General features: G+C 41.8%; 1 protein-coding gene and 1 long non-coding RNA gene across 6 annotated transcripts in view; one reads left to right on the forward strand and one right to left on the reverse strand.

The window, feature by feature from the left end:
• The window catches only part of LOC311605129, a 97,335-nt gene that overhangs the window by 20,568 nt on the left and 48,973 nt on the right, over positions 1 to 27,794 (forward strand). The gene's annotated exons all lie outside the window — the stretch shown is intronic.
• CEP15 (centrosomal protein 15) lies at positions 187 to 26,889 on the reverse strand. Of its 5 annotated transcripts, XM_084795065.1 has the most exons (5): positions 26,590 to 26,750; positions 25,451 to 25,531; positions 23,472 to 23,595; positions 12,989 to 13,063; positions 187 to 9,265 (listed from the first exon to the last, which is right to left on the reverse strand). In XM_084795065.1, exons 2-5 carry the CDS (start codon positions 25,501 to 25,503, stop codon positions 9,134 to 9,136), a joined length of 384 nt encoding a protein of 127 aa, XP_084651191.1. In that variant the 5' UTR covers positions 25,504 to 25,531; positions 26,590 to 26,750; the 3' UTR covers positions 187 to 9,133. The 5 variants fall into 5 exon arrangements, with proteins under 5 accessions (XP_084651191.1, XP_084651190.1, XP_084651189.1 ...); XM_084795064.1 differs by lacking the exons at positions 187 to 9,265; positions 12,989 to 13,063 and adding an exon at positions 14,758 to 17,920 and having other exon boundaries at positions 26,678 to 26,889; XM_084795063.1 differs by lacking the exons at positions 187 to 9,265; positions 12,989 to 13,063 and adding an exon at positions 14,758 to 17,920 and having other exon boundaries at positions 25,451 to 25,534; positions 26,678 to 26,889.

Here is a 27,794-nt window from a genome sequence, read left to right on the forward strand (position 1 = left end):
TACTCGTATTTGTCCAATGAGATGAGGAATGGACATTTTTCCAATCTACTTAGCGATACTCAATAATCTTACATGTTGTTCATTTTTCCTAAATTAAGTGGGGGAAATGATATCTGGAGCCCATTGTTATTTTCCTGGATGTTTCTAAACTTTAGCATCCTTCCTCATCTTGTTTGTCTGCCGTGGTTTATTCTGTGTGTTTTCTTTGTGAATGGGGTCCATGTACCCATATGGATGTGTATGTGCAGGCCAGAGGACAACCTGGGGTCTCAATCTTCCACAGCTGTCCTTCTTGGTTTTTCGACATGGGATCTCTCCATAGCTTGGAACTCACCAAGTAGGCTAGGCTGGGTAGCCAGCAAGTCCAGGGATCCACCCCTCCCTTGGGTCCACCTTTACAGTATTGTCTAAATGGCTATAGTTCTCTGAGGTAGAAAGAAGGATACATGTAGAAACACAGTCAATGAGGTAACTCGGAAGTGCTGGGGTATGTGGGTCAATGTGATGGCGCCAGTGAGGACAGTCACATTGGAGGATAGTGGAGATGTTTCTTTTTTCTTGTTTGGGGTTTTTGTTTATCTGTTTGTTTTTTTGAGACTGGTTTCTCTGGGTAGCCTTGGCAGTCATGGACTGTTTGGTAGACCAGGCTGACCCTGAAATCATAGAGATCCGCCTCCCTCTGCCTCCCTCTGCCTGTCTGAGTGCTGGGATTAAAGGGGTATTTCTGAAGAAGAAGCCAGCCCCACTTGCTGATGATTATGTATACGGTGGAATGTGAGGAACGATTTGAGGAAGATCCCGGGATGTTTACTTCAGTTGTTAGCAAAGACTAAAGGAAGACAGGGTTAAGGGGTGGGTGTGTAACCTAAGCATTGGGTGTTAACTTTGAGGTGCTTACCAGGTTACTATGAGTTACGGAGACATTGAGCTCTGAGGAAAATGAGAGGTCAGGTAACTCTGGGCAGGAGTTCCCCTCCATAGCTCGGTGAAAACTACCACTAGAGGGCATGACTGAAGACAGTAGGTGGACGGGAGTATGGCCAAAAGCTGAGCTACTAGGTGCCGGGTCCTGAGGAGGTGTTAGGCTGAGGGACTGTCCTAACGCAGTGGTGGCCTCTGCTGATACATGTCAGTGAAGATAGAGATGAAGACATAGAGTCCCCATTTGTTAGGGTTAGGAGTGGGGTGTGTGTGTGTGTGTGTGTGTGTGTGTGTGTGTGTGTGTGTGTGTGTGTATGTGTGTGTGTGTGTGTGTGTGTGTTGCTCATCAGCCACTTTGAAACTGGAAGGTTCTTGAGAGCTTTTCACTCATCTCATTTCATAAATGTTGCATGCAGGGTTTTTTTTCTGTTCTTTCTCAGTTTCCTAACCTACTCATACCTGTTTCCCAGGGGGAGCTGGTACTCTTATCTGGGCTGGCCAGCCTGCCTGCCTTCTCTCCCTCCTTCCTTCCCTTTCTCTCTCTCTGTCTCTCCCTCTCTCCCTCCCTCTGTCCTTCCCTCCCTCCCTTCCTTCCCTTTCCTTTTTCTTCCTTCCATCCATTCAAACAGGAGTGCCAAACAGCCTGTCTCATTTTGAAGCCCAGCTAGGCTTAAATTTCTGATTCAAATCCTCCAGTCTCCACCTCTCAGGTGTGCATTAGCATGCCTGGCTTTTTTATTCTAATTGTGTGTGTGTGTGTGGTGATGGTTGTTTTGATGCTATGTTTTGTTTGTATGTGTAGATGACTGCCCACATGAGGCAAGCATATTGTTTAATCTTCTAGTCCATTCTGGATTTAAGTAGTCATTACTTGCTAGATTGAATGTTCAGTTATTTTAAAGGATGTGGCAGAAAGAGTTTCTGAGTTTGACAAACATGAAGGGCAGCACATAGGTCTATTAGATGAGTAATCATTCACCCCATTAATGCGAAAAGCACCATTTCTCATGACATTGCATTGACAGTAGCTGTAGGGCGATCTAACGACTTGGTGTGTTTGTTAAATGGGGAGGGTGGGATGTGGGCAGATGGTGGGGTTGGGGAGATAGCTCAGTGAGTAAGAGCACTTGTTCTGAGAGGATGGAGGCCTGAATTTGAAACCCCAGCACTCAGATGAAAAAACCCTGCAGGGTTGTGCAGGACCTCCATGTTGGAGGAGGGACAAAGTGGTGGATCCAGGCAGCCTAGTAAAACAGCATTGTCTCAAGGCAGTAAGACAGAGTGACAGAGGGAGGCACTGACTTTCTGAGACCTGCACACTCACATGCAGGCAAACATCACACACACACACACACACACACACACACACACACACACACACACGGGGTCGGAAGAAGGAGGGTATTGATTCTTCTCACTGGTTGCTGTAACGGTCTTTGTGAAAGCTGTTTCCTTTCAACCTGTTTTAAGTGGTGATTGCTTCTGTGGTGGTGGGAGCAGAAGAGAAGGAAAACTAAGAACCCTGAACTCCCAGATATCCAGACGAAGACCAACAGAGCCAACTAACCCGGGCCCAGGGGCCTTACAGAGACTGTTGCACTAACCAAGGACCATGCACGGACTCGGCCTAGGCCCCCTACACATGCATAGCTAAATGGGCAGCTTGGCTATCATGTGGGGGCCACAAAGGGAAGAGGGGGCTGTCTCTGACATAGACTCTGTTGCCTGCTTTCAAGTACTTTCCCCTGTCAGGGCTGCCCAGCCAGGCCACAGGGGAAGATGTGACTTGATGTGCAGGTGTGAGTAGGGGGGGCGCTCCCCTTATCTGAGGAGTAGGGAAGGGGATGTAGGGGGAAGAGGGTGGGAATGGGAGGAGAGTAGGGAGGGCCTTCAATTGGGATGTAAAGTGAATAAATTAATTAATTTATAAAAAGAAGGAATTCACTGGTGTGACTTCCACAGTCACTTAATGTCACACTGCTTTCATATTGTTGTCTATGCTTGATGGCTAGTTTTATCTCAGGCTCATCAGTAGTGCACTTGCCTAGCATGTGTGAGGCCCTGGCTAATCTTCAGCATAACAGGAAAACAAAACAAGCTAAAGCCCACAGTGTGCACTTCCTGTGGAAGATGCTTTGCTAGCAGCAAGCATTAGTATTACCCACAGAGGGTTCCAAGGTTCTTTGAGGAAAAGTAAACCTTTGATTTTACTACCCAGCTTCTTTTTATCTTGTGTCTATCAGACAAACACCTAAATATTTTCTGCAGTTACACCCTCCTGCCGTGTTATCTTTAATGAACGTTCTTATCTAGTGTCGGGAGGGCTGTGGGAGCGCATGCCTATTTTCCTAGCACTTGAGAGGCAGAGGCAGGAGGGTGGTCACACGTTCAAGGTCAGCCTGGCATAGTATCCTGGGACATCTAAAGTTACATGATAAGACTTTCTCAAAACAAGAGTGGGCTTGAGTTGCTACCACTCGTCCACAGCCATTACTGAGCTTCTCATACCTTCTAGGCCTGGACTAGTCTATGGTGGACTATGTCCAGCTTGGACTTGGGATTCTAAAGATGAGCACAGGTCTGAGTGTAATTCTAAAGACACAGAATTCCTAGGAATACCCACTACTGAATGGGTTGGGGAAGCCTCTTGGTAGAGTACTCACCCAGCACACACAAAGCCCTAGGTTTGCTCATAGGCCCCATAAGATGTACGAATGAGAATCAGCAGTTCAAGGTCATCCTTGGCTGCTTAGCAAGTTGGAAGCCAGCCTGGGATACATGAGATCCTTTTTCTCAAAAACCAAACCAAACAAAAATACCCAAAATAAAACCACTACCCGTTAGCTACTCACATTGTTTCTTTTCCATTCTTTTGGAAGTAAAGTTTAAAAATCTAAAATGTTTGTCCAGTTTTCTCTGCAAATTTATCAATTATTGGCTTTATAATTACATAATAAAGTGACTTAATAACTAGCACTTAAGAAATGGCATTTAGTGAGATATGTGTGTAACAAGTAAAAATATTAATTTTCTAGTAGATACTTGATAGAAAAGGTTTTTTTGTTTGGTTTGGTTTGGTTTGGTTTGGTTTGGTTGGTTGGTTAGTTTAGTTTTTTTTCCCAGAGCTGAGGACCAAACCCAGGACTTTGCGCTTGCTCTACCACTTGCAAGTGCTCTACCACTGAGCTAAATCCCCAAGCCCGATAGAAAAGTTTTTTAAAGGTAAATTAATTGTTGTTCATTTGTTCCATTAGAAATATTTCAATATGCAATCAATACAAAAGAAAACCAACCATATTATCATGTCTATATTGCTTTTGAAATTCAGTGTACATCTTATACTTGTAGCAGATGTCCATCAAAATCCAACTTTTCATTAGTAGTGGGCTCATAAAATTTAATTGAAAAAGTAAATTTATGTACCTAATTTGCACTAACAATACTAAAAACAATAATTGAAGGTCAAATTCACTAGATTTATTTCCAGTATTTAGAATCCACATATGAGCAGGTGTTGGGATACTGGACAGAGCTGAGTTTAGTGTTCTCAGCATTGTAGAAAGCTCTGGTGGAACACTGTGGCTCTAACTCGGCTCACTAAGGAGCTGTGGGTGACAGATCTGGAACAAAAGATTTTAAAGGAGTTTTTAGGCATATATAAAACACCAGCCTTTTAAAAGCAGGATCACTAGGTGATGATGCCATGTGAGGATTGTAGAGTGTGCCTGCACACACCTGGATGGTTTAGCCTCCTTCCCTCCAGACTACGTGGTACATGTGTAGTGTAGCCTATGGCCATGATCAACAAAAGATGGAATTAATATGGTCCGTGAGCAAATGAGGCAATGAGGAATAGTAAGCATAAGATTTATAAGGAACTACCATCGTGGATGTGGTCCACTGTCCACTGAAACCCTGTCGATCAATACCTCCCAGTACTTAACACTAGAAGGTATGAACCTTGCTGATGTGTATTTGGTCGTTTACAAATGAAGTAAGCATTTTAAAGGGTTCTAGATCTGTTTTTTGTTTTTGTTTTTATCTTTGTATTTGTTTGTCTGTGGTAAAGTACTCCAGCAAAAACACATTATAGACTTTCTAAATATCTGGAATCAGGTATGAAAAAAATGACATGGTACTGGGAGACGAGATAAAATAGAGACATGCTAAACAAAAGACAAATGGAATCTTTGTTTTTAAACTTCCCATTTGGCTGTATTTTTCTAAGGTTGTATTGTGTAAAATATCAGAAAATTTTCTACATCAAAAACCAAGACAAAAGGAGGAAGAATGACAAACATGTTGGCCCTGAGAGTAGAGGTTAACTGATCACTATTCTAAGACTGGAGCGTTATGTTGCGGCTTCCTAAGATAGGTGTATTTTAGGGTTTTCTCTCAGTCCCACAGTTGATTTTTCACTGCAGTTAAGCTCCGTGCTATTAATACCTTCACAGAAGCTCCATGTCTGCCTTTGTCTGATAGGCGAATTTGAGTTTCCAGAATTTGCAAGAGCCTCTCCTTGTTGTAACCTAAGAGGAAGCAGGAAACTCAACTCTATGGTTAGATGACGTCCGGAAGTGTTCTTAGACCCTGGCTTTGAGGGAGCTGGTTTCCTTTTCTTGGATTTTGGTAAGGATATAATTCAGTGCCATTAGAGACGGTGCTCACAAAGCCAGCTGTCACATTTCCACATCAACCCTCTCCTGAATTGCCAGAGGTTGACATGTCTCACGTTTGTCTCAAAAACGCTTTATTAGCAATGAGGAATTAAATTTCCTACGTAGACAAATTAACTTCTAAACTATATGGGAAACAAACAACACACAGAGGTAGGGTGGAGCCCTTGGATTCCAGCTGGAAGCTTTCTCAAAAAGCGTTTCCTCCATCTTGTTCACTCTTGTTGATAGTCACCGCTGCGTTACTTGCAACTCTTAAGTGTCTCAATACTCCAATTAAAGGAGAAAAACAGGTAACTATTAGAAAGTTTTTAAAAACTACTTTGGGCAATTCTTCAAAAGTAGGGGACATTGGGAAGGTAGACTGAATGGTTTTTTTTTTTTTTAGAGTAAAAGACTTCTTTGAAAAGACAACGTGATATGAGTTGGTTTGGAATAAATTAATCTATCAGGGAAGGAAACAGAAGAGTGTTTTGTAAAGAAGCCAGCTTATGGTCTCCTATGTTAAGCTTGATGTATTGGAATGTGTGTCACACAGATTTCCATGTCTGGTCCTTTCTTCTGAAGTTGATAACTTTATACACACGTAGCCCCAGTCACACCAGCAGTGATAAAATAGAAATTTTAATTTTATCCAAACATGACTATGCCCTCATGCTAACTTTATTTATTCTAATGGCTCAGAAGAGTGAGGCAGAAGTCCAGGTTGTCAGCAAAGATAAGCTGCTGCTCCACAGGCTGACAAGGTGACACACTTCTGCCCATGGCAGGGCAGCACCATGCCCATGAGACCCCACCCCCAGCCATTACTGTCTTTACAGAGAACTCCAGAGTAAAAGGCCTTTTTCTTGGTATTTATTGTTCACAAGTTTTCTTCTAGATTTCTTTATTTTGTGAGTATGAGTGCTTTGCCTACCACATGCTATGTTGACGCAGAGTTATGTTAAGCCACTGCATTGCTTGGCTGAGACACGCCTCAGTGTTTTAGAAGCCTACTGCTCCTGCAGAGGACCAGCGCTCTGTTCCCGGCACCCATGTTCAGCAGCTCAGAGCTCTGTTCCCGGCACCCATGTTCAGCAGTTCACGATTGCTTTTAATTCTACTTCCAAGGGGTGGGGGAGTCTAATACGTCTGACCTCTTATGTGACACCTGCATGCACCCCCCAACATATACATAACTAAAAATAATAAAAATTTTAAATATTGATTTGGGGAAGAAACTATGAGTAGATGTTTCTTCTTTCCTTATAAAAATTCCTAGTCGTAGAAAAGATATACTTTGTATGTAGCATTCCTTCCTTCCTTCCATAAACCAATGTTTGGAAATTCCCGTGTTAAGCTAATTGGCCATGACAAATATAAGGCCCTTTAATGGGGTATCCAGAGTCCATGGGACTTTTTTTTTTTTAACAGACACCATGTGGTGCAATCTGTTACAGTCTACAAGGCAGGATGGGGTGGGGTAACCCTGCAGGGGCCAAGAATAAAGTCACCTGTGAGAATTTGTGAAGTATTAACCAAAATGGGGAAATGGTTCAGCTGTAGCCTTTAAATACTGTCTCTTTACCCTAAATTGTGTAAGAGTTATTAAGTTATACTTTAAAAAAATATTACCCAAGCCAAACTAGCAAGTCAATCAATGTAGGGGAGACACAACACAAAGACTTTGCTGAAAGGGTTACACTGCCATTCATTCTGTATTTTAATTCAACCTACTGGTGATTTAATTTACAGATCTCAAAGGAAGTGTACGCTCAAATATTTGAGGACGTTACCGTTTCAACCACTGTTTAATTTTGGAATGTTCCTACATACTTGACACAATATTTTACTAGCTAACAAATGTTTAGCCTTTTTTTTCACTTGACTAAAGAGAAATAAGTTTCACGTTGCTTCATTCACCTTCTTATGTGCATATGCTGGGAGACTGAATGTTTAAAAAAAAAAAACCTTCCTCATGTTCCGTTCTACATCTAAATCTGTTTACCAATTTGGAGCTGCTAGGAAACCTGCATTTTCCTGCTAAATCAACTGGATGGCTGGAGCCCAAACTGTAATGTAACAGAGAAAAATTATCAATTTGTTTTCATGACAGTCTTGAGAATGTATAAAATTGTTCTGGCCGCTAAGTCAGTGTTCCTATTTCCTCCTTTCTCTGCCTCCTCTCTTAAAGATGCCTTCAGCTCTTAAGCCGGTACTTTTTATAGCTATCTAACAGCTCTAATATTTTGTGACATTTTGTATTGTGACACTATAGATGAAATTGTCATCGGACTGACACCCTGTGCTGTTTATTCCTTAATTACAACTGTTAACACTGCAGAGAAGTGTGCTAATCTGCCAGCACATATTATGAAAACAATGTTATTGTTACCCACACCAACACCCACTCAACGGGACGTTTCCAAGATGGCAGTGAACAGGAACGTGTTGCACAATGAATGCTTTACTAGTTTTTTTGTTTTTGTTTTTGTTTGTTGTTGTTGTTGTAGTGAGGGGTTGTAGTGTGAGGGCTTATGTGTATTTTAACTTACCCTGTTGTCTTCTTTTACAATACAAATGACCTGGCCACGGGGGTCGGGGGCAGGGGGGGTAGTGTCACACCTGTAATCCCAGTACTCAAAGGTTGAAGCAGGGGGGATTGCTGTGACTTCAAGACTAGCTTGGGCTATAGAGTGAGATTTTTGTCTTAAAGGCAACACAAAGCACAAAAGGAGAGAGCTTTAGCTACAGTGATAAAGCCACAAGCTTGCGATGCAGAAGAGCTGGTTGCAGTACAGCAGGCTCCTCACCAGAAGCTGCCTCTGCCCTGTGCTCAGGCAAGAGGCAGTGAATCGACAGCCCAAAGCTGTTTTGTCGAGGGTTGCAACCCACAGCTTTCTGAGTTTATTCGTTTTATTTTTAAGTTTTATAGAATGGAAAGGAGAGGTTAAGTTGAAAGATAACCTTGAGGGAGGCATTATTTGTTTTCACAAGTTGGTAATCCTCAAATAAGATAGCTAGAATTCAGTAGCTATTCCCAGTTCTCATAAGCCTTTTTGAAAACCGTCCGAGCCTTCCTGAAACTGACCACGTATTGAATGCTTTACAGTTATGGGCTCAGAGAAGTCTGTCTGAGATACACCATTCTAGGAATCCATTGTCTGATAACTAGTATCGGACAGAGCAGCTAAGCATGTCAAACTTTCAACCAGCACCTTGTTCCCGCTCCCATAGTGAATAATGGAAAACTATGATTCTACAACATCTGGAGCTAACCTCTTTACATGACAACGAGGGTGAATGTTTTAAACACACACAACACTGACTTAATGCCATCTTTAACTAACATTCTGTCTGAGCATTAGTTTTAACACTTTCATTGGCGAATCTACGGCCGTACAAGAGTCTAACCTGAGACTTTTCAGTGCACTCTCGTACTGACGTTGTTGCAGAAGAAGCAATGAAACTGTATAAAGCACGCTTAGTCCCTAAAGTTCTGGCCATGACTTACACAATTTCATCAATTTTTTTTTTTTTAGCATATGAAGAAGTTATCACTTCGCCTCATTTTGAATGATGTTTTTTGCCTCACTTTGATTTTCGCCACCAATTGGATACGGTGCTCTTCCTAAGAGGAACTGTTCCCACTTGGGGACATGTTCTTCTACTGATGCCCAGTAACGAGTCTGGAAAAAAACCAACACAGTTAGAAAGCAGATCAAGCAGTTGAACTTGGCTCTTCATAATAGTCTGTTTATTCTCTTCAGTGTGTGAATGCATGTACACACTCTCACATACATATATGTAGAGTGCATTTCCTCTACAGAATATTTTATGTTAATTTTAGGGGGAAAACTGGCTACTTACTAGTGTTAATTTTCAAATTTCTCAACAAACCAGAGCCTGGCAGAATTAAGGTTTTAAACTGTATTGTGATTTTACACGCCCTCTTGTGGCCAACCTTGTGATTATTAATGGTACTGTTGTTTATGGTACCTGTTCTTAAATATTTTTGTTTACTATTCCAGATTCCATAACTTGGATTGTCCATATTGAAATGATCACAAAAGATTATATATGAATAATGTCCTCAGAATTAACATCAGAAATGATGTGACCTGGACCCAATTACAGGACTGTAACTAAGATGTAAAGGGGTTCTAATTTGGCTCCTCAGATGTGTAACATGTTAGATAGCCACCTGTCTTTTAAAAGAATACTTAGCATGACAAATCGCCATTTTTCTTATGTTTGTGTGAATGTGTACAAATGTGTGGTGTGTGTGTGTGGTGTATGTGCACATGTGTGTGCGCACATGCCCATGGAAACAAAGATACTGGGAGGTCCCGTCTGTCACTCTCTGGTCCTGGAGTGAGTCTGGCAGCCAGCAAACTCCAATAGTGATCCTCCTATATCTTACTCCCACAGCTCTGGGGTTAAAGGCATGCAGGCCACACCTGGCTTTTTAGGTGGGTGCTGGATCCAAACTCAGGCCTTCATGCTTATGCAGCAAGTGCTCTCACCCGCTGAGCCATCTCTCCAGCTCTTTGGCCTTTTCTAATGAGAAAATAATAGCATAATGTGCCCATTTTGATGGAAATGGCTTACAAGTTGAGACCCTGTGTATGTCTGACCATTACAGCCTACAGTCTGTAGAAATCCACATAGCACTGTTGCACTGTGGAGGAGCTTTGATTGGCTTGGGATGATCTTCAAGAAGGCCAAAGTTTGCATCACAGGATGGTGTTTTCTATTGGATCAACATTATCAGTATTGGGGGGCGGGGAGTAACTCAGCACAGAGAGAGAGTACTAGGAACACATAATTTTCACTCTGAGCATGACAAAGCTACAGTGGTTCTGCTGTTTGAAGATGGTGTGAGAGACTCTAAATATCTATACATCTGTGCATGTGGTCTGAGAAACAGCTTGACATACTTAAGATAAAGGTTACCCTGCTGTGCCAGAGTAGCTCAGAATACCATCCAAGGCCAGAGATGGGGGAGGGGGGCTCTGTGCCATTCACGGCTGAATTAACCACTATTGTGTGGGCCCTGTATGTGCTAAAATAAGACATTGGTGAATTCAACAAAGGAGGACATAGCCAATGCACAACTTTGTGCCAGACTTTTTTTCTGCATTTGATCACTGCTTTTTCTTGTTGCCCTAAATGACACAGAAAATTGAAGGGCAGATTCTCAGCTTCTACTTTTGTCTATTCATATCCCCAGTTGGACAAAAAGGAACATTACATCTGAGAAAGCTCATTAGAGGTAGAATATGAAACTATTTTATACATAGTAAATTTCCATCCATCATCAACACATCCACATACCAAGTATGGCTCAGTTTTGACAACCATCTTCGCAATCTGATTTTGAAAAAGGAGTTGATAAAATTGTTTGTATTGTGTAGTAAGCATAGTGGTAGACATTTATTTCTTCTTTCTTTCTTTCTTTCTTTCTTTCTTTCTTTCTTTCTTTCTTTCTTTTTATTCTTTCACTATATAGACTCACGGCAGTCTCCTGCCTCAGCCTTCTACCATGTGTACTGGTAACATGCATCTGAATGGCTTTGGCCACATCCTACTCAAGGAACTCGGCTGTACCTCCTTACATTTCTAACAAGGACTCCTTGGTTGAGCACACTGTCACTTGAAGAGTCACAGTGTATTTTCTGCTATGGTTCTCAGTAGGACAGTTGCTACAAGAGTGAGAAGACAGGTTTTTTGTTTTTGTTTTAGTTTTGAGACAGAGTTTCTCTGTGTTGCCTTGGCTGTCTTGGAAGTTACTCTGTAGACCAGGCTGGCCTTGAACTCCATCTGCTTCTGTCTCCCAAGTGCTGGGATTAAAGGTGTACACTACTACAGCCAGGCAAGACAAGATTTATAAAAGTGTCTGTTCTATGTGGCCTGAGCTCTGGTTAATATTGATGTCCTCTGTATGGATGAGCACTAAGTCTCTCTTTCTCATCACTGTGACCCGTTCTGCAGCTGCACTGATTACTGCCCACTGCAGAAAGAAGTTTCTCTGGCCTGGATGACAGCAGCCAAGGTCTATGTGTATATGCATATATATTCGGAAGGCAATTTGACAGCATACTGATTTAGGAAAATAACAATACTCTAGGGCCTATGACATCATAGTCATGGACTTTTGACCAGGATTCCAGTATCAAGCAAGAAATTCCATCCTATGAAGCAGGCCTCAGATCCAATAAAAAAGCATTTAGTTGCCCCTTAATAGCTGTGACACTACTGCAGTATGGGGAATAGCCTGGCAGGTTGGTAGTGCAGCATGTACAGTTCAGCACTAGGTAAGACCATTGATGTCCCTTCTCTCCCAACAGCGTACAATGCACTTTCTGACACTATGAAACCTAGCCAGCAGAGAGGAAGTTTCCTGTTGGTTTGAAGTTCACTTCTCTATCTCTGGAAGCCACATGTACTGCATCCTCAGCAATAGAGTCTTACCATGCATTTATGGTAGGTAACCGAGTGTGATAGCAATAGCAATAGGCTTTGTTGTCTTGGAGACCTCTCAGGGTTTTTGACCAATAACTCACAGGAAGCTATCCAGTTTTCATTTAAAAGCCCATGTCTTCTGCGAGAGATACTGCTTACCTCTACAGGGCAATTCCATTTAGAAGGGGAGGAAGAAAGAATGTAAAAGTCAGAGGATGGCGATGAGGCTATGAAACGCTGCCTTCTGGTCATGACACGACTGTCACAGTCATGAACTCTTAGATGCTGTGGTTACCTACACAAGATCAAGCCAGACAAAACCCCAGTAGAGACAGTGCCAATAATCTCCAGGCTCCACGGCACGCTGAAGAGCTATCGGCAGTGGGGTAGTTGCTGGGGGTGGAGTGGCGGTGGTAACTGGTAGGCTTGCCATGCTCCAGTGGACTCCTCACATTCACACACATAGGGCAGCTCTAACTGGATTTAGCAGGTGATTTTTAAAGGGCGAGGAGGTAGAGGAATAGAGATAGATATGATCTGTATACCGGAGTGAGTATTTCAAAAGTTAGAAATGATCCTCCCTCCAGAGAAGCAGGATGGCTCAGCAGAAGACATTTGCCACTGAGCCTGATGACCTGAGCTTGATCCCCAGAATCCACAGAATGGAAGGAGAGAAACAACTTCCGCAGGTTAGCTTCTGACCTCAACATATGTACCACAGCATGTGTGCAGGCACGCATACATGTGTGCTGCACACACACACACAAACTGGATGTAGAGTTCTAAAAGTTATCAATTTCAATTAGATGACTTTTTCATCAAGATATGCCTTAATTACTAGCTACATATAAAACATTGTACTGTGGACATAGCCTGGGCAATACAGCTGGCAAGCCCTTGTTTAACACAGGGAAATTACAGGTGTTACAGTTCACTCAGGGTCTTACCTCAAGAGAAAGCACCACAGGGTGTAGATGTGGGGTGAGCCTGGTCTGTAATGACTTCTCTGCAGCATCTATGTCCTATAACAGACACCCGCATTTTAGAACTGAAATGTATTTATACATAACATAAATGGCATCTATACCCTATTATCTGTACCCCAAGTCTCTCACCTCAGCACTTCTCTGGGTTCATGCTATGATGAGGGACACAAAGGGAGCAATCCTGACTACAAATCAACTAACCCACTTCTACTAGGAGAGCAGGATTTCTCTCATTTAATATAGGAGCATCTGTGGCACTTTTGTGTTCTACCTTTTTGAGTAACTTTGTAAATGTCAGTAATTACTTCGGAAAACAAACCAAAACGCCTTCCTTTTAAAATGCTCAGAGTTGGGTGTGGTGAAGCATGCCCATAATCTCAGAACTTGGGTGGCTGTGGCAGGGGTACTGTGCTCAAGGCCAGTCTGTACTACACAAGGAGACCTTGATACAAAAATCAGCACAGTAAAATAGGATCAGCGCATTAGTTACGTCAGCTTCAAGATCACCTGAAAACAAGCAACGTGGAACAACAATGACACACTGAGGCGCAGAGTAATGTTCAGACCCACACTGTGCCGTGAGAAGTTCAGTCTCCGCAGATGTGCCTAGCATAAAAATGGCACGTGTTTTTTTTTTTATCAATATCCCACTTTAAAATGTTATGTCATGTCAATATTTCATAGGTAAGACTGCCCAAGGAGTTACCTCTCTGCTTTGTAACAGGGGCTTTTTAAAATATGCTACTACATATGTCTAACCTTCTGACATGTTGAAACAGCACTCTCATCTTCAAAGGCCATGTCTGAGAACAGTGTCATCAAGTCACCCCCATTCCCAGCTCATAATGGTTTAAGTAAGAGCTTTGCAATTCTGTGTTTGGTTGTATCATAGCTATCCTTGGCCATGTGCAGCCCTCAGCTAAAAGCTCCTAAGATACTTAGGACTGGATTTTCATGTTAGTTGAAATGAGAAGTGTCATTGCTGGGCAGTACATCACTCAGTGGATGGCATTCACCAACGGGAAGTGCCATTGCCCGGCAGTACATCACTCAGTGCATTCAAGAACCACACTTAAATTTGTAGTTTCATTTCAAGATGAGTCTATTTTCTTCTGTGGTTGTAAAAACAGCAGGACAATTGAGCTTAACCTGGTATAACATACTTCGCTATACACCTTAAACACACACACACACAGAAATGTAAGGTCCTGCATGTTGTAACAGAAACATTTGAGTCTGGTTCAGAAATGCTCACCAAGCCAGCAGCACCACTGTTGTCTAGAGCACACTTACTATCTTAAGTTCACAGAGGTCTGCGTGCAAGGCTTGGCACATTCTGTGTCTCCTTTGAGCTTAGTGAATTGCTAGCAAAAGTTCCCTTGATCCATGCACATGCATCAGAGCAATTTAAGTAGAGGGCTGTTGGACAGACGGAGAGAAATGGAAGAGGGCGTGGGAGTGGGGTGTGAAGAAGCCAATGCTGAACAGGAGAAAAAAGATAGCAGATGGTAGCGGCGGGAGCAAGGAATGGGTGTGAAATGTAAAAAGAAAAACAGGAAATTCCCTAAAGGGACTCCCCAAAGTTGCACAACCATTAATGCACCTGCTGCCTAGGGGAAGGTGATTTGAAGGAAAAAAAACCACACAATTTAGGGATATAAAAACTGATGTTAGCATGTCTATCCTCTACCAGAAGTTTACAGCTAAGACACATGCTAAAGACACATGACTCTTCTGCCGTTTGTTTATTGAGATTTTACACAGTTTGTGAAAGTTACCATTCATTGTTAGTAATCCAGTAAACAAAACACACAATAATCATGCCTTCGGTTCGACTCCGAGAACAAGCCCACTATTCTCGTCAGTGGCAGATCTGTGTGACACTTAGCTCTGATATTGTCCAGATTTTTCTCGGAGACAGAAAATAAGGACACCGGGTATCTCTCACAGAAAAGTAGATGGGCAAACAAGAGAGCAGACAGCAGCAGAGACAGACACTGCCTTTACCCTCACTCTACCCATTCCCTGAAAGCTTCCTTGGCACGAACCACCTGGGGTTCTTAGATGACCTGTCATTCTCCTCTTCAGCTGGCTTTTCTTTCCTTATTTCTAAGTTCAGGCTTTACTAAGATGTGTGACATCTGTCTGCCCAGGCTTACTCTGCTTTCTTTTGTGACTGTCTCTTTCCTAGCTTCAACCACTACTGTGGAGGAGGGCTAGGCTTCCACCTTGCACCTCCTCCTCTACTGAGTAAAGCCCCTTGTTGAGTGGGCTGAATGGTGTTGGGGTCCCAACAGCCAGGTGCCTCTGCTGCACCCTCTGTTTCATGCTACCTTATTCCTTGCTAGAGTGACCACAAAGCTTTCTAGACTGTTCTCTCCGGATGCCTTTCATTGTCTCCACTTCATTCTTAGAGTCGAGGCTTTATTACTGGTTCATTCACTCAAGTGCTCACCAAGTACTTGCTCTGAATCATGCCAAGAGAATAGTTTGTTTTATTTCATAACCGTCCTAGGATTGATTTGTTGGTTAAACATCTACTTGAAATTTATCCTCATATACCTTAGACTCAAGAACAACTTGATGCCCAGGAAACAGGCTGAAGTATGGCTTCCTTTGCCCGACTGGAATAAAATAACAAAAAGTCCACAAGTTGTTTAGCACATTCTGCAACAAGATGTATCCTGATAGTCCCATGCAAGGGCCTCCTCTTTGACAGCAGTATACATGACCAGAGGTGTTCATATATCTTTTAGGTGCACTTAAATATTCACTGAATGGACAGCCATAATGTCAAAGTTTCTTGAGCAAACTTAGAAACTTAAAAAAAAAAAATAATGGTGCTGAAGATGGTAAAGAAAAAAACAACATTGGAGAGCAAGAGCAGGCTAAACTTACTTGCCTATAAATTGTTACTCTGTTTTATAGATTGGCCATTAGACCCTTAAAAGTTTGAGCAGTGCCTGGTCTTGCTGTGGACTGATATGTCAGGGTTGATTGATAGCCATGGGAGGCCTCCCCTTTTCTACAGAGAGGCAGAGGAGTGGATGCGGGGTGGGAAAAGGGAGGTGGGGGAGCACTGGGAAGAGGGGAGGGAGTGGAAACTTCGGTCAGAATATAGAGTAAATAAATAAATTGATTAATTGAGAATTTTTGAGCAGTTGAACAGACACAAAAAAGCAAGCACTGGAAGCTGGCAACCAAGTGAAACAGATGTACTGTATTTTTGGCGGCATAACCATTAGCTGGTCTTTGAACACAGTACTGACTGAAGACCAAGAGACAACAATGTCTTACTTAAAAGCACTTCCAGTGGACATGATGGTGGCAGAAGTGATGTCTATGTCACAGGACAGTCATTGAAGCTGTTGCCCTTATCCTGGATTTTGCTGTCCAGTTTCAGATTCCGTGGTTAACAGTGGGCTGCAGATATCAAACTGAAAGCAGGGGACTAAGGGTAGATCTCAGCAGTACAGTGCTAACACAGCACGAATGAAGCCTTGGAATCAATCTCTAGCTTGGACATGTACACCGAAAATAAGCAACTGAGAAGTTTTAAATTGTGTAGAATTCTGAGTGGCACAGTGAAGTTTGTGACCTCCCACTCTGCTCTTCTTGGGCTGCCTACCATCGTTTGGTTAGGGCGTGAACAATATATATGCTGCATTGTCGATTGGCAGCTGTCTGGGTTGTTACATCAGCCTTTGAAGTATCACAGGGCTTGTAAAACCCTGTGTGATAGGCAAATACTTGCTCGCTCACCTTGCTTTCATGTCATCAGAGAAACACGCTTTTCCATCCCAAGAAGGGTGAACACAATGCAGCATCTTGAGACTACATCCGCCCAGATTTTATTAGAATGTAACCATCCTACTTCAGTGTTGCTAATTCTTCTGTGCCTTACTTTCAAATTAAGCCTCATTACAGGTATGCAAATGTAAGAGTGAACAGTCTACACAGTATTTGGCATCATCCATGATTCTAGATGTCTTGCGGCATATGCCCCATAGACTGGGGAGACTACTGCATACAGGCATTCTGGTGTTGGGAAGCTCCTCGAGGGCCAAGCATTTGGGTTTGTTTTCCAACAAGGTTTCACTCTGTGGCTCAGGCTCGCCTCAAACTCACAGCAGTCCCGCTTCACCTCCCAAGATTGCAGGTGTGAGCTATCACACATAGGGCTGAGGTTTCCGGTATAAGGGAAAATGTTAGGGGCACAAAAATCAATAGTTTTAAGTTAAAAACCCTGTAATCCTTTGACTGAATTGGAATTACTGATAGGAGCACTTGTTGTATCTTATCTTAAAAAGGAAAATCAAAGAAGTTGCAATAAATAGTTCCAGTGCCCAGATTGAGAGCTCTAAATATATTTCCTGCCAAAAGGAGCCAAAGCTCCTTGAAGCAATGACCAATTCCAAGTCTGGATGGCAAATACAAGGAGCCTGCAAGAACTCATCAGGTCGGGAAGAAAGAAAAGCATCAAAGATTGTTCCTATACGGCAGAGGCATTCAGGGCTGACTTGGAGAGGCTTCCGTTTGGTAAGGACGGCCTAATCCAAGTAGAAGGAATAAAAAAAACCCACAAAGAACTGAAACATTTCAAATCTCAGAGAAATTAAAAGCAAAGCAATATCTCACAAATCACCCTGAAGGAATGGTGGGAAACTGGTCTGTTTTTTAAGTGCAGGGGCTGAAGAGATGGCTCAGTGGTTTGGTTCCTAGGACCCAAATCAGGTACCTCACAAGGCTTGGTAACTCCAGCTCCAGGGGATCATATGCCCCCTTCTGGCTTCCACAAGCACCTGCACAAAACCAGACCCTAATCTTTACGAAATTACTAAATACAATGCAGATGTGGCTCAGTGTCCAAAGGCTTAGATTTGATTCCCAGGTCTGAAAGACAAAACAAGTAAAACCACAAAAGGAATCCAGTATTGAGTACACTGTTTCTGATATTAACTATATGCAACTAGGTACCTGATGTAGGGCAGATTTTCTTTAAATAAATAAAAATCAAAAGCCAAATGAGAATGAATAAGTTAACTGGAACACAGATTTGACTGCTTTTCTCTCTAAGCTTGTGTATTGCTGTGTTACCCTGGCTTCACTGATGAGACTGGCTTGGAACTTGTAGCAATCCCCTGCTGGGACCTCTGAACATTGTGAGTACAGCCATGAGCTATGGCCTTTGGAATATTTCTAGTTAGTAATCACCAATACGAAGTGCTCTTGCCCCAAATATCAAATCCAAATTTGCTGAGGTTTCTAGATTTCTACTCTTTTTTGTTTTGCTTTGAGACAGGGTTTCCCTGTGTAGGCCTGGCTGTCCTGGACTTGCTTTGTAGACCAGGCTGTCCCCGAAATCACTGCAATCCACCTGCCTCTGCCTCCCGAGTGCTGGGATCAAAGGTGTGCACCACCACCTTAGACTTCTACTCTTAATACTATACCCGTTCAGTTGTGAAATGTGCCAATTGTGAGTTATAATGTACTTATGTATGAATTACACAGCAAAATTTGAAGGTTAGTGAGAAAAAATATTTGAAAGCAAACCTCTGCAATATTTTATAAATAATTCAAAAAAAGTTTTGTGGCTTTGGGGATCCAGTGCATGCCTTGTGCTTGCTAGGCTCAGCTGCTTCTTTTGTCTTTATTAAGTCATTTGTACTTGTCATTTGCCATCCAGGTGGGTTTGAAGTTCTGCTCAACTACCCAATGTTCCATGATGGCGTCTAGCCTCCTCTCAGAAGAGGCATTCATTCTATCTATGACTGCAAGGCCTCCCTGGCCTATATTGTCCTTCGGGGCTTGCCCATTTTCTCAGAGGACACTGTGACCACAGAGTGGCCTTTCTGTGTAAGCCTGAGTTTTCGGGGAGCGGAGCAGGGACAGATTACATTTTATGACACAGAAGTAGTTATACAAACAAATTCCCCCCTCTCCTCCAAACGAACACCATTCGTGCTGTTTCTAAGGCTGATGTTCTATTTAATCCTAGTAGGGAAAAGTTACTCAGCCTACATTTTCTAAGTCTATGATCTTTTATGACATTTATTGACTGAAATTTACTCAGAATTGTCTCCCTTCACATTCAATTCATGTACTAAGATGTCAAATATTTAATGGGATTAGTCTTTTCCTTATGCCTCCTTAAAAAAAAAATCTGAAGCAGGGTGTGGTAACACAGGCCTTTAATTCCAGCACTCAGGAGGCAGAGGCAGGTGGATAGCTGTGAGTCTGAGGCCAGCCTGGTCTATAAAGTGAGTCCAAGACAGCCAAAGCTACACAGAGAAACCTTGTCTTGAAAAACAAATGAAGAAAAAAACAAAAATTTCTGACATTCGATATTGCTTTTTAAAAGACAACTTTAAAGTTAGCATACCAGATAATGGGTGCTGTTAAGGGATTTCCATACATACATGACACTATATTTTGTTTTTATTCATCTCGTCCCTCTGTGCTGCCTTCTTTCCCTCTTCCTAGTATCTTTCTGTTTTTATGTTACCTGTTCACTCTAGTTTATTTTCCAAATGACTTTACAGAAATGTTATCACATTCACTGCAAATTCTGTTGGGATCAAAACGTATGAATAAATAACTTTGGGATGAGTGTCTGTAGGTAAATAAGTCTCCCCAGTGAGAATGACGTCAGGTTTTCTCTTAAATATTACATTTTAGTGTAATACATGACTTTATACTATCATGACTAGCAGGAAAGTATTCCCAAGTAGCTTAGAATTTTATTGCCAATGTAAATCTGATTTATTGCATTTTCTAGCTATAGATATAGGAATGCTGTTGACTTTTGTATATTTAATGTGCTAATTTTACTTAGTTCATAATATTTGTTGTTTCCAAGGTAACACCCATACAACATAAAATGTTATTCCGTCATCCTTTTCAAAGGAAGCTGGTCCCTGGTTAGTGTTATTTCATTGGTTGGAAGACGCCAGGAAGGTCAAATAATGGATAGGAAGAGAGGTCATGCCTGCTGGGTTGGTATCTGCTACTGTACACATTTTAATGGACTATCTTAAGGTGTGCATACCTCGAAGATGCCTATGCTAGAGGTAGCCTGCCCTATTCTTGATAAGCTATTGGAAGAAGTTGCACTATGGTTTACTTTTCTTTAAATAATTAGGCCTGACTGGGGTTCCTCATAGTTCTAGAACAGTGCCTGGGCATCAGGAAAGGCTGAATGGGACAAGGAAGGCAGGTCAAATTCACTTTCATCTATTTTTAAACCTTTGAAAAATCATTTAATGTTAAAAAGAATTTTTAATCTTTCAATAAGAATCTAATATAATATACATGCTATTTAATGTCTTTCTAATAAGCTGGGCCTGTTAGCACAGGCCTGTAATCCAAGATACTCAAGGGACTGAGACAGGATGATTATTTTTTATACATCCATTGCCTCTCTAGGCAACAGAGTAAGTTTAAGAACAGCCTGGGAAACTTAGATTCCGTTTCAAAATGAAAAATAGGCCAGTGGGATGGCTCGGTGGGCCAGCATGCTTGAGAGCCTGAGTCAATCTCTAGAACCCACACGGTGGGCAGAGAAAAGGCTTCCACAAAGTATCCTTTGACCTTCTGAAAAAATGTAGCACCCTCTCCCCAGTTCATTAACAAAAAGTAAATAAGAGCTAGGGACACAGCTCAGCAGTGGAATGTGTGCTTAGCATCCCCCATACACACAATACTTCTCTTGGGCATGGATGCAGTTGTCTGACAGGGTGAGTGTTTAGCATACATGAGGGCCTGGGTTTATTGTCTAGTACCCTATCGCTCCAGAAAATATCTCTCAACACAAAGTTCTACAATAGTCAAATTCTACTTGTCTTACTCTTACACAGTGATTTACATATTAGTACCATTAATATTGCTTTGAAAGCTTTTAAAGAATGAAAGCAACATAGTATTTAAGGACACATATGTAATTAAAGTGTATAAAACATAGGCAATCACCATGTCTGCAATGCAGTGCTAAATACTAAGTCGAACGAGTCAAATACTGAGAAGATGAATGGGCATTCTGTCCTTTCGATTTCATTTCACTATTACAGACTGGGAAAATCCAGCATACTAAATTCATTTCTTTCAATTATGGAAGCCAGTGCATTCCCTTTCTGATACACTGATGTTCCTGAACTTAAGATGGGCTATATCCATGAAGCCGTGGTTTGAAAATCAAGTTGGAATTCATTTATTATACCCAATCTATAGAACTTTATAAAATATAAACTGAATGTTATATCAATATATATAATATAAATAGAACTTTATATAAACTGAATTTTATATAAAATATAAAAGAAAATATAGGGAGACCGAGTTAATGGCTATTTTTAGCTTCTCGCTTTACCTCTATTAAATAATAGTTTATTCATTTAAAAAATTAATTTTCAGGTGTAAATATGTGTTCCTGAGTGTGTATGTCTGTGCACTATATGTGCGTAAGAATGCACTGGGGTCAGAAGAGGTGCCAGACTCCCTGAAACTGGTGTCATGATGGTTGTGAGCATGTGGACTTGGTCCTATGGAAGAGCAGCCTGTGCTCCTAACCACTGAGCCCTCTTTCCAGCCTATTTCACCATTTTTGAATCATCTAAGGAGAAAATCAATGTTTCTTAAGTATTTGTGTGTGTGCACATGTGTGTGGTTGTAGCAGGAAGCTCAGAGATCGAATGTCAGTTGCATACAGGAAGCAGGAAGTGCAAAGTGAGGTGAGGCTATAAACTCTTAAAGTCCATCCCAGTGACTACTTCCTCCAGCAAAGCTCCACCTTCTAAAGACTCCACAATCCTCCACACAGCACCACTAGCTGGGGACCAAGTGTTCAAATGCATAAGCCTGTGGGGAGCACTTTTTATTCAAACCATTAGTCTCGCAACAAACATGACTTGTGTCCTGTGACTTTTCAAGCTAGGTCATAATCCCACTAACATCAGTCAGGCCATTCACCTTCTTGTTCATGACTGCTTTTCCTTAAGAATCCAATGGAATGTCTTGGCAGAAACATGGGAGAAGTTTAGCTTCTCAGCAGAGGACTCTGTGAGTATTTTGCATCAGTTCTGTCTTATTAATTTGTCTAATATTCAGAACAAAAATTTATACCAAAAATCATAAATTCATGCAAAAATGTTTTTGGAAATGTGGGGGAAAACTCTATACTAAAAAAGCTCTCTAGCACATTTCCCCTGTAATCCTCATAGTCTCCTTTCTACTCCATGTAACAGTATCCAATCGTGTAAACTGTCAAGTCTTTTATAATAAGGAGCTCACACTTCTGACATCATCTAATCTGTAGCTTCCCTGAAGAGAGAACTTTGATTTATCCTTACTTTGCTATCTCTACTGTCAGCTCTAGGCATTCATCAAATGCTTGCTCATTAAAAGGAAAATACTTAAAACCCAAAAATCACATCTTTTGCTACAGGTAGTGGCAATCAAGTCTTCCAATTTAGTTTCTCTAACTTTTCACAGCAATTTCCAGAATATCCTATATATTTCCATTTAAAAATAAATATTGTTAACACCATTGGGCAAGTAAGACATATGGCAATATAGAATGCTTTGGTAGCACTATGGCTGTGACTTAAATTACTGTGGATCAAACTGCCAGAAGCTGAGAAGATAACTGAATTTTCCTCTCCCTTTATCCTGTAGTGAGGATAGAAGATAGCTGTATCATGCCTATCGATGAAAATATTTAACAATAAAAAACTGAAAACACTGCTTTATAACTTAAATAATATAGCCTTACTACCAAATGTTTTAGTCATAGGATCTCTTGGAAGCTTGAATGGAAGCAAACTCTAGGGCTTTAATTATGGATGAAGCCACACAATTCTGGAAGCATAGTATAGCAAGCAGCCAAAAATGTTACACATATGATTTTCTTCCAAATGGGCACATTGGCCAAATGGTGAGGCCCTGCGCAATCATACACTTTGACCACCTACTCCATAACCATCCAAAGGAGCCTGAGAAACGAGCTCTCACACAACGAATGCCTTATGTTTATTGTGGAATTAGTTGGGCAAAATCAAATGGTTCGCGTTATTGTGTTGCTTAGTGTTTGAGTTGGGTCTAAACACAACACAGCTTAAGGTCTTTTACATCCTTCCTTGAAATGGAAGAATATGAAAAATGTAAGGACGCACTTTCTGCTTCTTCTTGCACAAAAGTGACCTTAATATTCTTCCTGTTGTCATTGAGCTTTTGGTTGACAGGAAAAAAAATGTAGCTTATGTAAACTTCAATTTTTTTTCCATTTGAAAAAAGCAAGAATCCATATGTTATTTGCCTAACATAGGCTTGAAAAAGACATTGGCTCATTAATTCTGCCTGTTACTAAAAACAAAGAAATGATGTGAGTCAAAATCTTAAGACACATGTAAACACCTTAGGACAGGGTCCAAACCCAAGTTATGGGACTCACCTGCAGGAGAGTGAGGTTCCTTTTAGAAGCAGTCTCAGAGGCTTGCAGGAGAGATGCCCTTTGTGTGTTTTGATCTCCAAATTTATTCCTCATTTTCTGAAGTAATATTAATCTTTGTGATACTCTGGGGAAAAAATGAAGGGTAAATAGAGGAAAAAATAGAAAAGCAACCATTTTATTGCTTGGCCAATATATAGCATTTCTTTCTTAATTGCATCTCGCCTCAACTATGACCTGTTACTGAAAGGCAGTTATTATATCAAGTGATGAGATAGTTTACTATGTCTTAAGTCAATCTGGGTAAAATTATTTTTGTTCTCATTAACAAAGACTTCCAAATTGCCATGAGTACATGCCTCTGTTTTTTAGCCTCTGCGGTCTTTTTAAATTATTTTAGATTGTTGAAGAGATGTAATTTTTGGTGAAAATGCAAACTGTAATACATATCTCCTTGTACACATAGTTATATATACCTCCCCACACATATACATTGCTATAACTTGCTATAGGAAACCTTCTGCTTAACACTTCAGTACCCCTGAATCTCATGTTACACATTTAGAATTGTGCTAAACTTCCATATGTCTGAAGAAGCAATAAAAATATTTTTTTAAATCTTTTTCCAAGAGAAAGATGATGGTTTGATATGTGAGTGAGAGGCAGTACGCATGCATGCACGCTCACAAGGTAAACCAGTGTGGGAAGGAACGAGGAAAAGTTAGGAGGAAATTCTTTAGCTGCTTCATTATATATCTGATGCACTTGAAAATTTTCTTGTTCATTTTTCTAAGTTTTTGGGTCTGCCAAATGTTAAATGAAAAAGTACGTACAATGGTTAAAAAATATGTAAGTGGCATACATAAAATAACATGATAAATAAGTCATGGGAGTTCTCAACACTTTTATAGGGATGTCTTCAACACAGAACTAAAAACGGAGATCGATGAACATTTGTTTTGTTTTGTTTTGTTTTGTTTTGTTTTTTGAGACTAGTGTATTAGAAGACCAAAGAACAGGACCTGGTAATTAGTTAAACAATACAAAAATCTGAGAGCCCACAGATAGATGAAGAAGAAGAAGAAGAATAACTAGAAGGTCATGGCTACCTATACAATATGCTGGACTGAAGTGCAAACTGACTAAAGACTATGAGATGGAAACACTAAAGGAAGTGCAGGGCCCATGGCTGTACAGACCACACCCCATGAGTGTAAAGCCAGCCCCAGATAAAAGATCCCAAGAAGTCCAATCAAAGCCACACTTGGAGCTGGAGAGGTGGCTCAGAAGTTATGGGCTCTTGCTGCCTTTCCTGAGGGCTTGAGTTTAGTTCCCAGCACCCCCATAAAGCAGCAAACAACTTCCAGCAAGTCTTAACTCCAGGGGTTCTCATGCCCTTTCACCATCTTCTGGGCTCCCTGGACATCTGTTCACACACACACACACAGTTATTTCATTGAAAGTACTTAATAATAAAGGTTTAACAATTTATAGTTTAAGAAGAAGAAGAGGAGGAGGAGGAGGAGGAGGAGGAGGAGGAGGAGGAGGAGGAGGAGGAGCCAAGCATGGTGGTGACTAGCCTGACTCCAAGCATTCAGGAGACAGAGGCAGAAAGATCATCAGGGGTTCCAGATGGGTTCTGATTGCATAGCAAGTTCAAGGCCAGTTTGTATTACAAGAAAGAGACCCTGTCTCAGTAACCCTACCACCAAAACAATTTCCATTACATTCTAATGTGAAGTTTAGAAAGTGTGAAGGGAACATTTTGACATTAATTTTTAAAAGTGTGTGTACACACACACATACACACATATGTAAAACATAATTTTGCCTTTTAATCTCCTTCTTAAGAAACAATGAATTATCTATAATAAAATCTCATGTCAGAAAATGGCATTCATGTTTTTAAGTCTTCCAGTGGATGTTTCACTAATAAAACCAGCACACATTCCATATTTGGAGTATCTTTTTCAAAAACTTACATTGCTTCATGTCTTTTAGATAGGTGAATTTCTTGAGTGAACAGGGAAGTCATCTTTAATCAAAGCTGGGCTATAAGCTTTCTGCTAAATAATAAAAACATTTAGTTACTTTTCCCTCGTGTTCAGCTATGCGATTTGCTCATTTTAATACTGCAGCAACCGATTGACTCTCTCAGAAGAGAAAACTGACAGTTCCGTGTGTAATGTCAAATAACGCACTCAAACACATTTTTATTAATTTTTTGTTTTTTGCATTTGCCAGATTCACTCCAAACACCATGGATCAGGTAAACTCAACGCATTTCTTATTTCCTATCTCCACCCACACTCTGATCTTCAACAGAATTAAAAAAATAAATAAATAAGCAGCAGGTACAACAACACAGTGAACATTTTATTTTAACAGACAGAAAGAAAATATACTATTTAAAAATTCAACAGGAATAGCCATCCCTTATGCATGTATGTTTCACACACACACACACACAAAGGCAAACAAGTATGAGAACCAACTGGAAGCTCATGGCCTTCCCTTCATTGGAAGACTGCCCAGTTCTACCAACACTCTTCCCAACACGGAAAATATTTTTTTCATATGTAACTTAGGAAAATCTCAGCCAGCACTCTTATTTGGAGTTTCTAGTTCACACTTTACACCAGGTAAAGGCTCCATTTGGCTAAAGACCTTGCACCAGAGTAGATGGAGGTCTAATGAAGTGCCTTGAAAAGCACAAAAGCTAACTAAGACGGTCCATGAAGGAGGCTGTCCAAAACTTTCTGAAATGTCAACACTTATCCCTGAATGGCCCAGGGTCCCGTGCTGACAGGAAGCCTAAGCTTCTGAGTCACACAGGGCCCCTGGCTGCCTGCAGCAGGTTGCTTCTCCCCGCAGGGCAGCCTCCAGCACTGAGGACAAGGGGCCCCTTCTCAAGCCCGGCATCCTCGCCTTCTTCCCAGCGAGTTTTCAGCATCTAGGACAGCGTCCAGGCGCCCCTGGAAAGCCACTCCTGGCGACTCTGTCCCTCTCCTTCGGGAGCACTTCAAGCAAAATTCTGCCTTTTGAAGAGAAGAAGCGCCCAACAGCCACCCGAACTCCCGCCTTTCGTCCCCGGAAAAGTGTTATGAACCATCCTCATCACCTGGCTCTCCCCTTAACGGCCTCCTCCTCCTCCTCCTCCTCCTCCACAGCCCACTGGCCTCAAGGGCCCAGGGCTGCACTGCGCCCACCTCTGAGCTCTTCCGGGAACGCGCCATGGATTACGCCTGCGCAGGATCTGGGCGTGGCCAGGCAGCCATCTTTGCGTACTTTACGCTCCCGACGTCGGTCAGAGTCCCAAAAGCGGGGCGGTGCGTCAGGGAAGGAAGCACTGTGGAAGATACCCTAAAGGAACGTGGAGGAAGATCTAATGATAGTTTCAACTTTTTAAAAGTGGGCTCTGCGTATGTTAAAAAGGCTCCAGGGAGTACAGCTAGCTGCCTGGAACCTTGGAATGTTCCAGTAGTGGGTATAGAAGGGGTGGGGTTGGCGGGGAGGCGGGTCAGACATCCAGAGGCTTGCAATGGCCTTGCCTTTTAGTTCATTCATCAGAAGTTTGCAAAGCAGCCTCTGAGGGCTGTGCCCTAGGATCCACGCAGAGCAGAGTAGCCAGCTCACAGCCTCTACGACACTCCCTTGCCCCTGCTCCCTCCCCCCCCGCCCCCCATGTGGGAGGGAAAGAGTGCCCTTAAGCATCATTTTATTCCTTGAAATAACTTCGTGAGAGAGTAGTTCTGCTTATTCTCAGCTTATAGAAAAAGACACAGAAAGTATTAAAAGTCAGCTTAAAGGTTACTCAGCTGGTAAAGGGTAAAAAGAATTTGAGACATTTATCTGCGTTTTTCTTCCTAGGGTACCGACATTAAACTTAGCACCTGCTTCTTAGACCCTTTGAACTCTGTGTATCCTTTGCTTTGAAAGCCTCTTTCCTACACACTTAAGAATTTTCACTTCTTCATATCTTTTCATTTTGCTTTTCTGAGACAGGGTCTCACTGTAGACCAGGCTGGTCCTTGAAGTCATAGGACCCTGACGCTGCCTCCACTTCTGGGACTGAAGGCATGGGCTACGATGGCCTGCTCTTCATATCTTGTCATGCTGCTTCCTCAGCAAGAGGTGTTCTTTCAGCCCGGTATGGGTTTCCCACTTCCCCCAGGTACGCTTCTGGCCACCATAAGCTGCGTTTTGTGTTTTGTAAAATTCCCTTTAAATTTTGTTTATATTAAGCACACCTTTAGTCCCTTTAATTGGGAGGCAGAGGCAGGCGGATCGCTGTGAGTTCGGGGCCAGCCTGGTCTATAAAGCGAG

Source organism: Acomys minous (assembly GCF_964271855.1).
Source record: "Acomys minous genome assembly, chromosome: 9".
Classification (NCBI taxonomy): Eukaryota; Metazoa; Chordata; class Mammalia; order Rodentia; family Muridae; genus Acomys; species Acomys minous.

Excerpts from the sequence above, each read along its gene's own strand:
- CEP15 (XM_084795064.1), bottom strand. The coding sequence starts at position 25,503 with ATGACTTCCCTGTTCACTCAAGAAATTCACCTATCTAAAAGACATGAA. Across the intron at positions 23,596-25,450 it reads TCTAAAAGACATGAAGCAAT|AGTATCACAAAGATTAATAT; the intron begins GTAAGTTTTTGA and ends TTTTTTCCCCAG. Across the intron at positions 17,921-23,471 it reads GGAACCTCACTCTCCTGCAG|ACCTGGGAATCAAATCTAAG; the intron begins GTGAGTCCCATA and ends TTTGTCTTTCAG.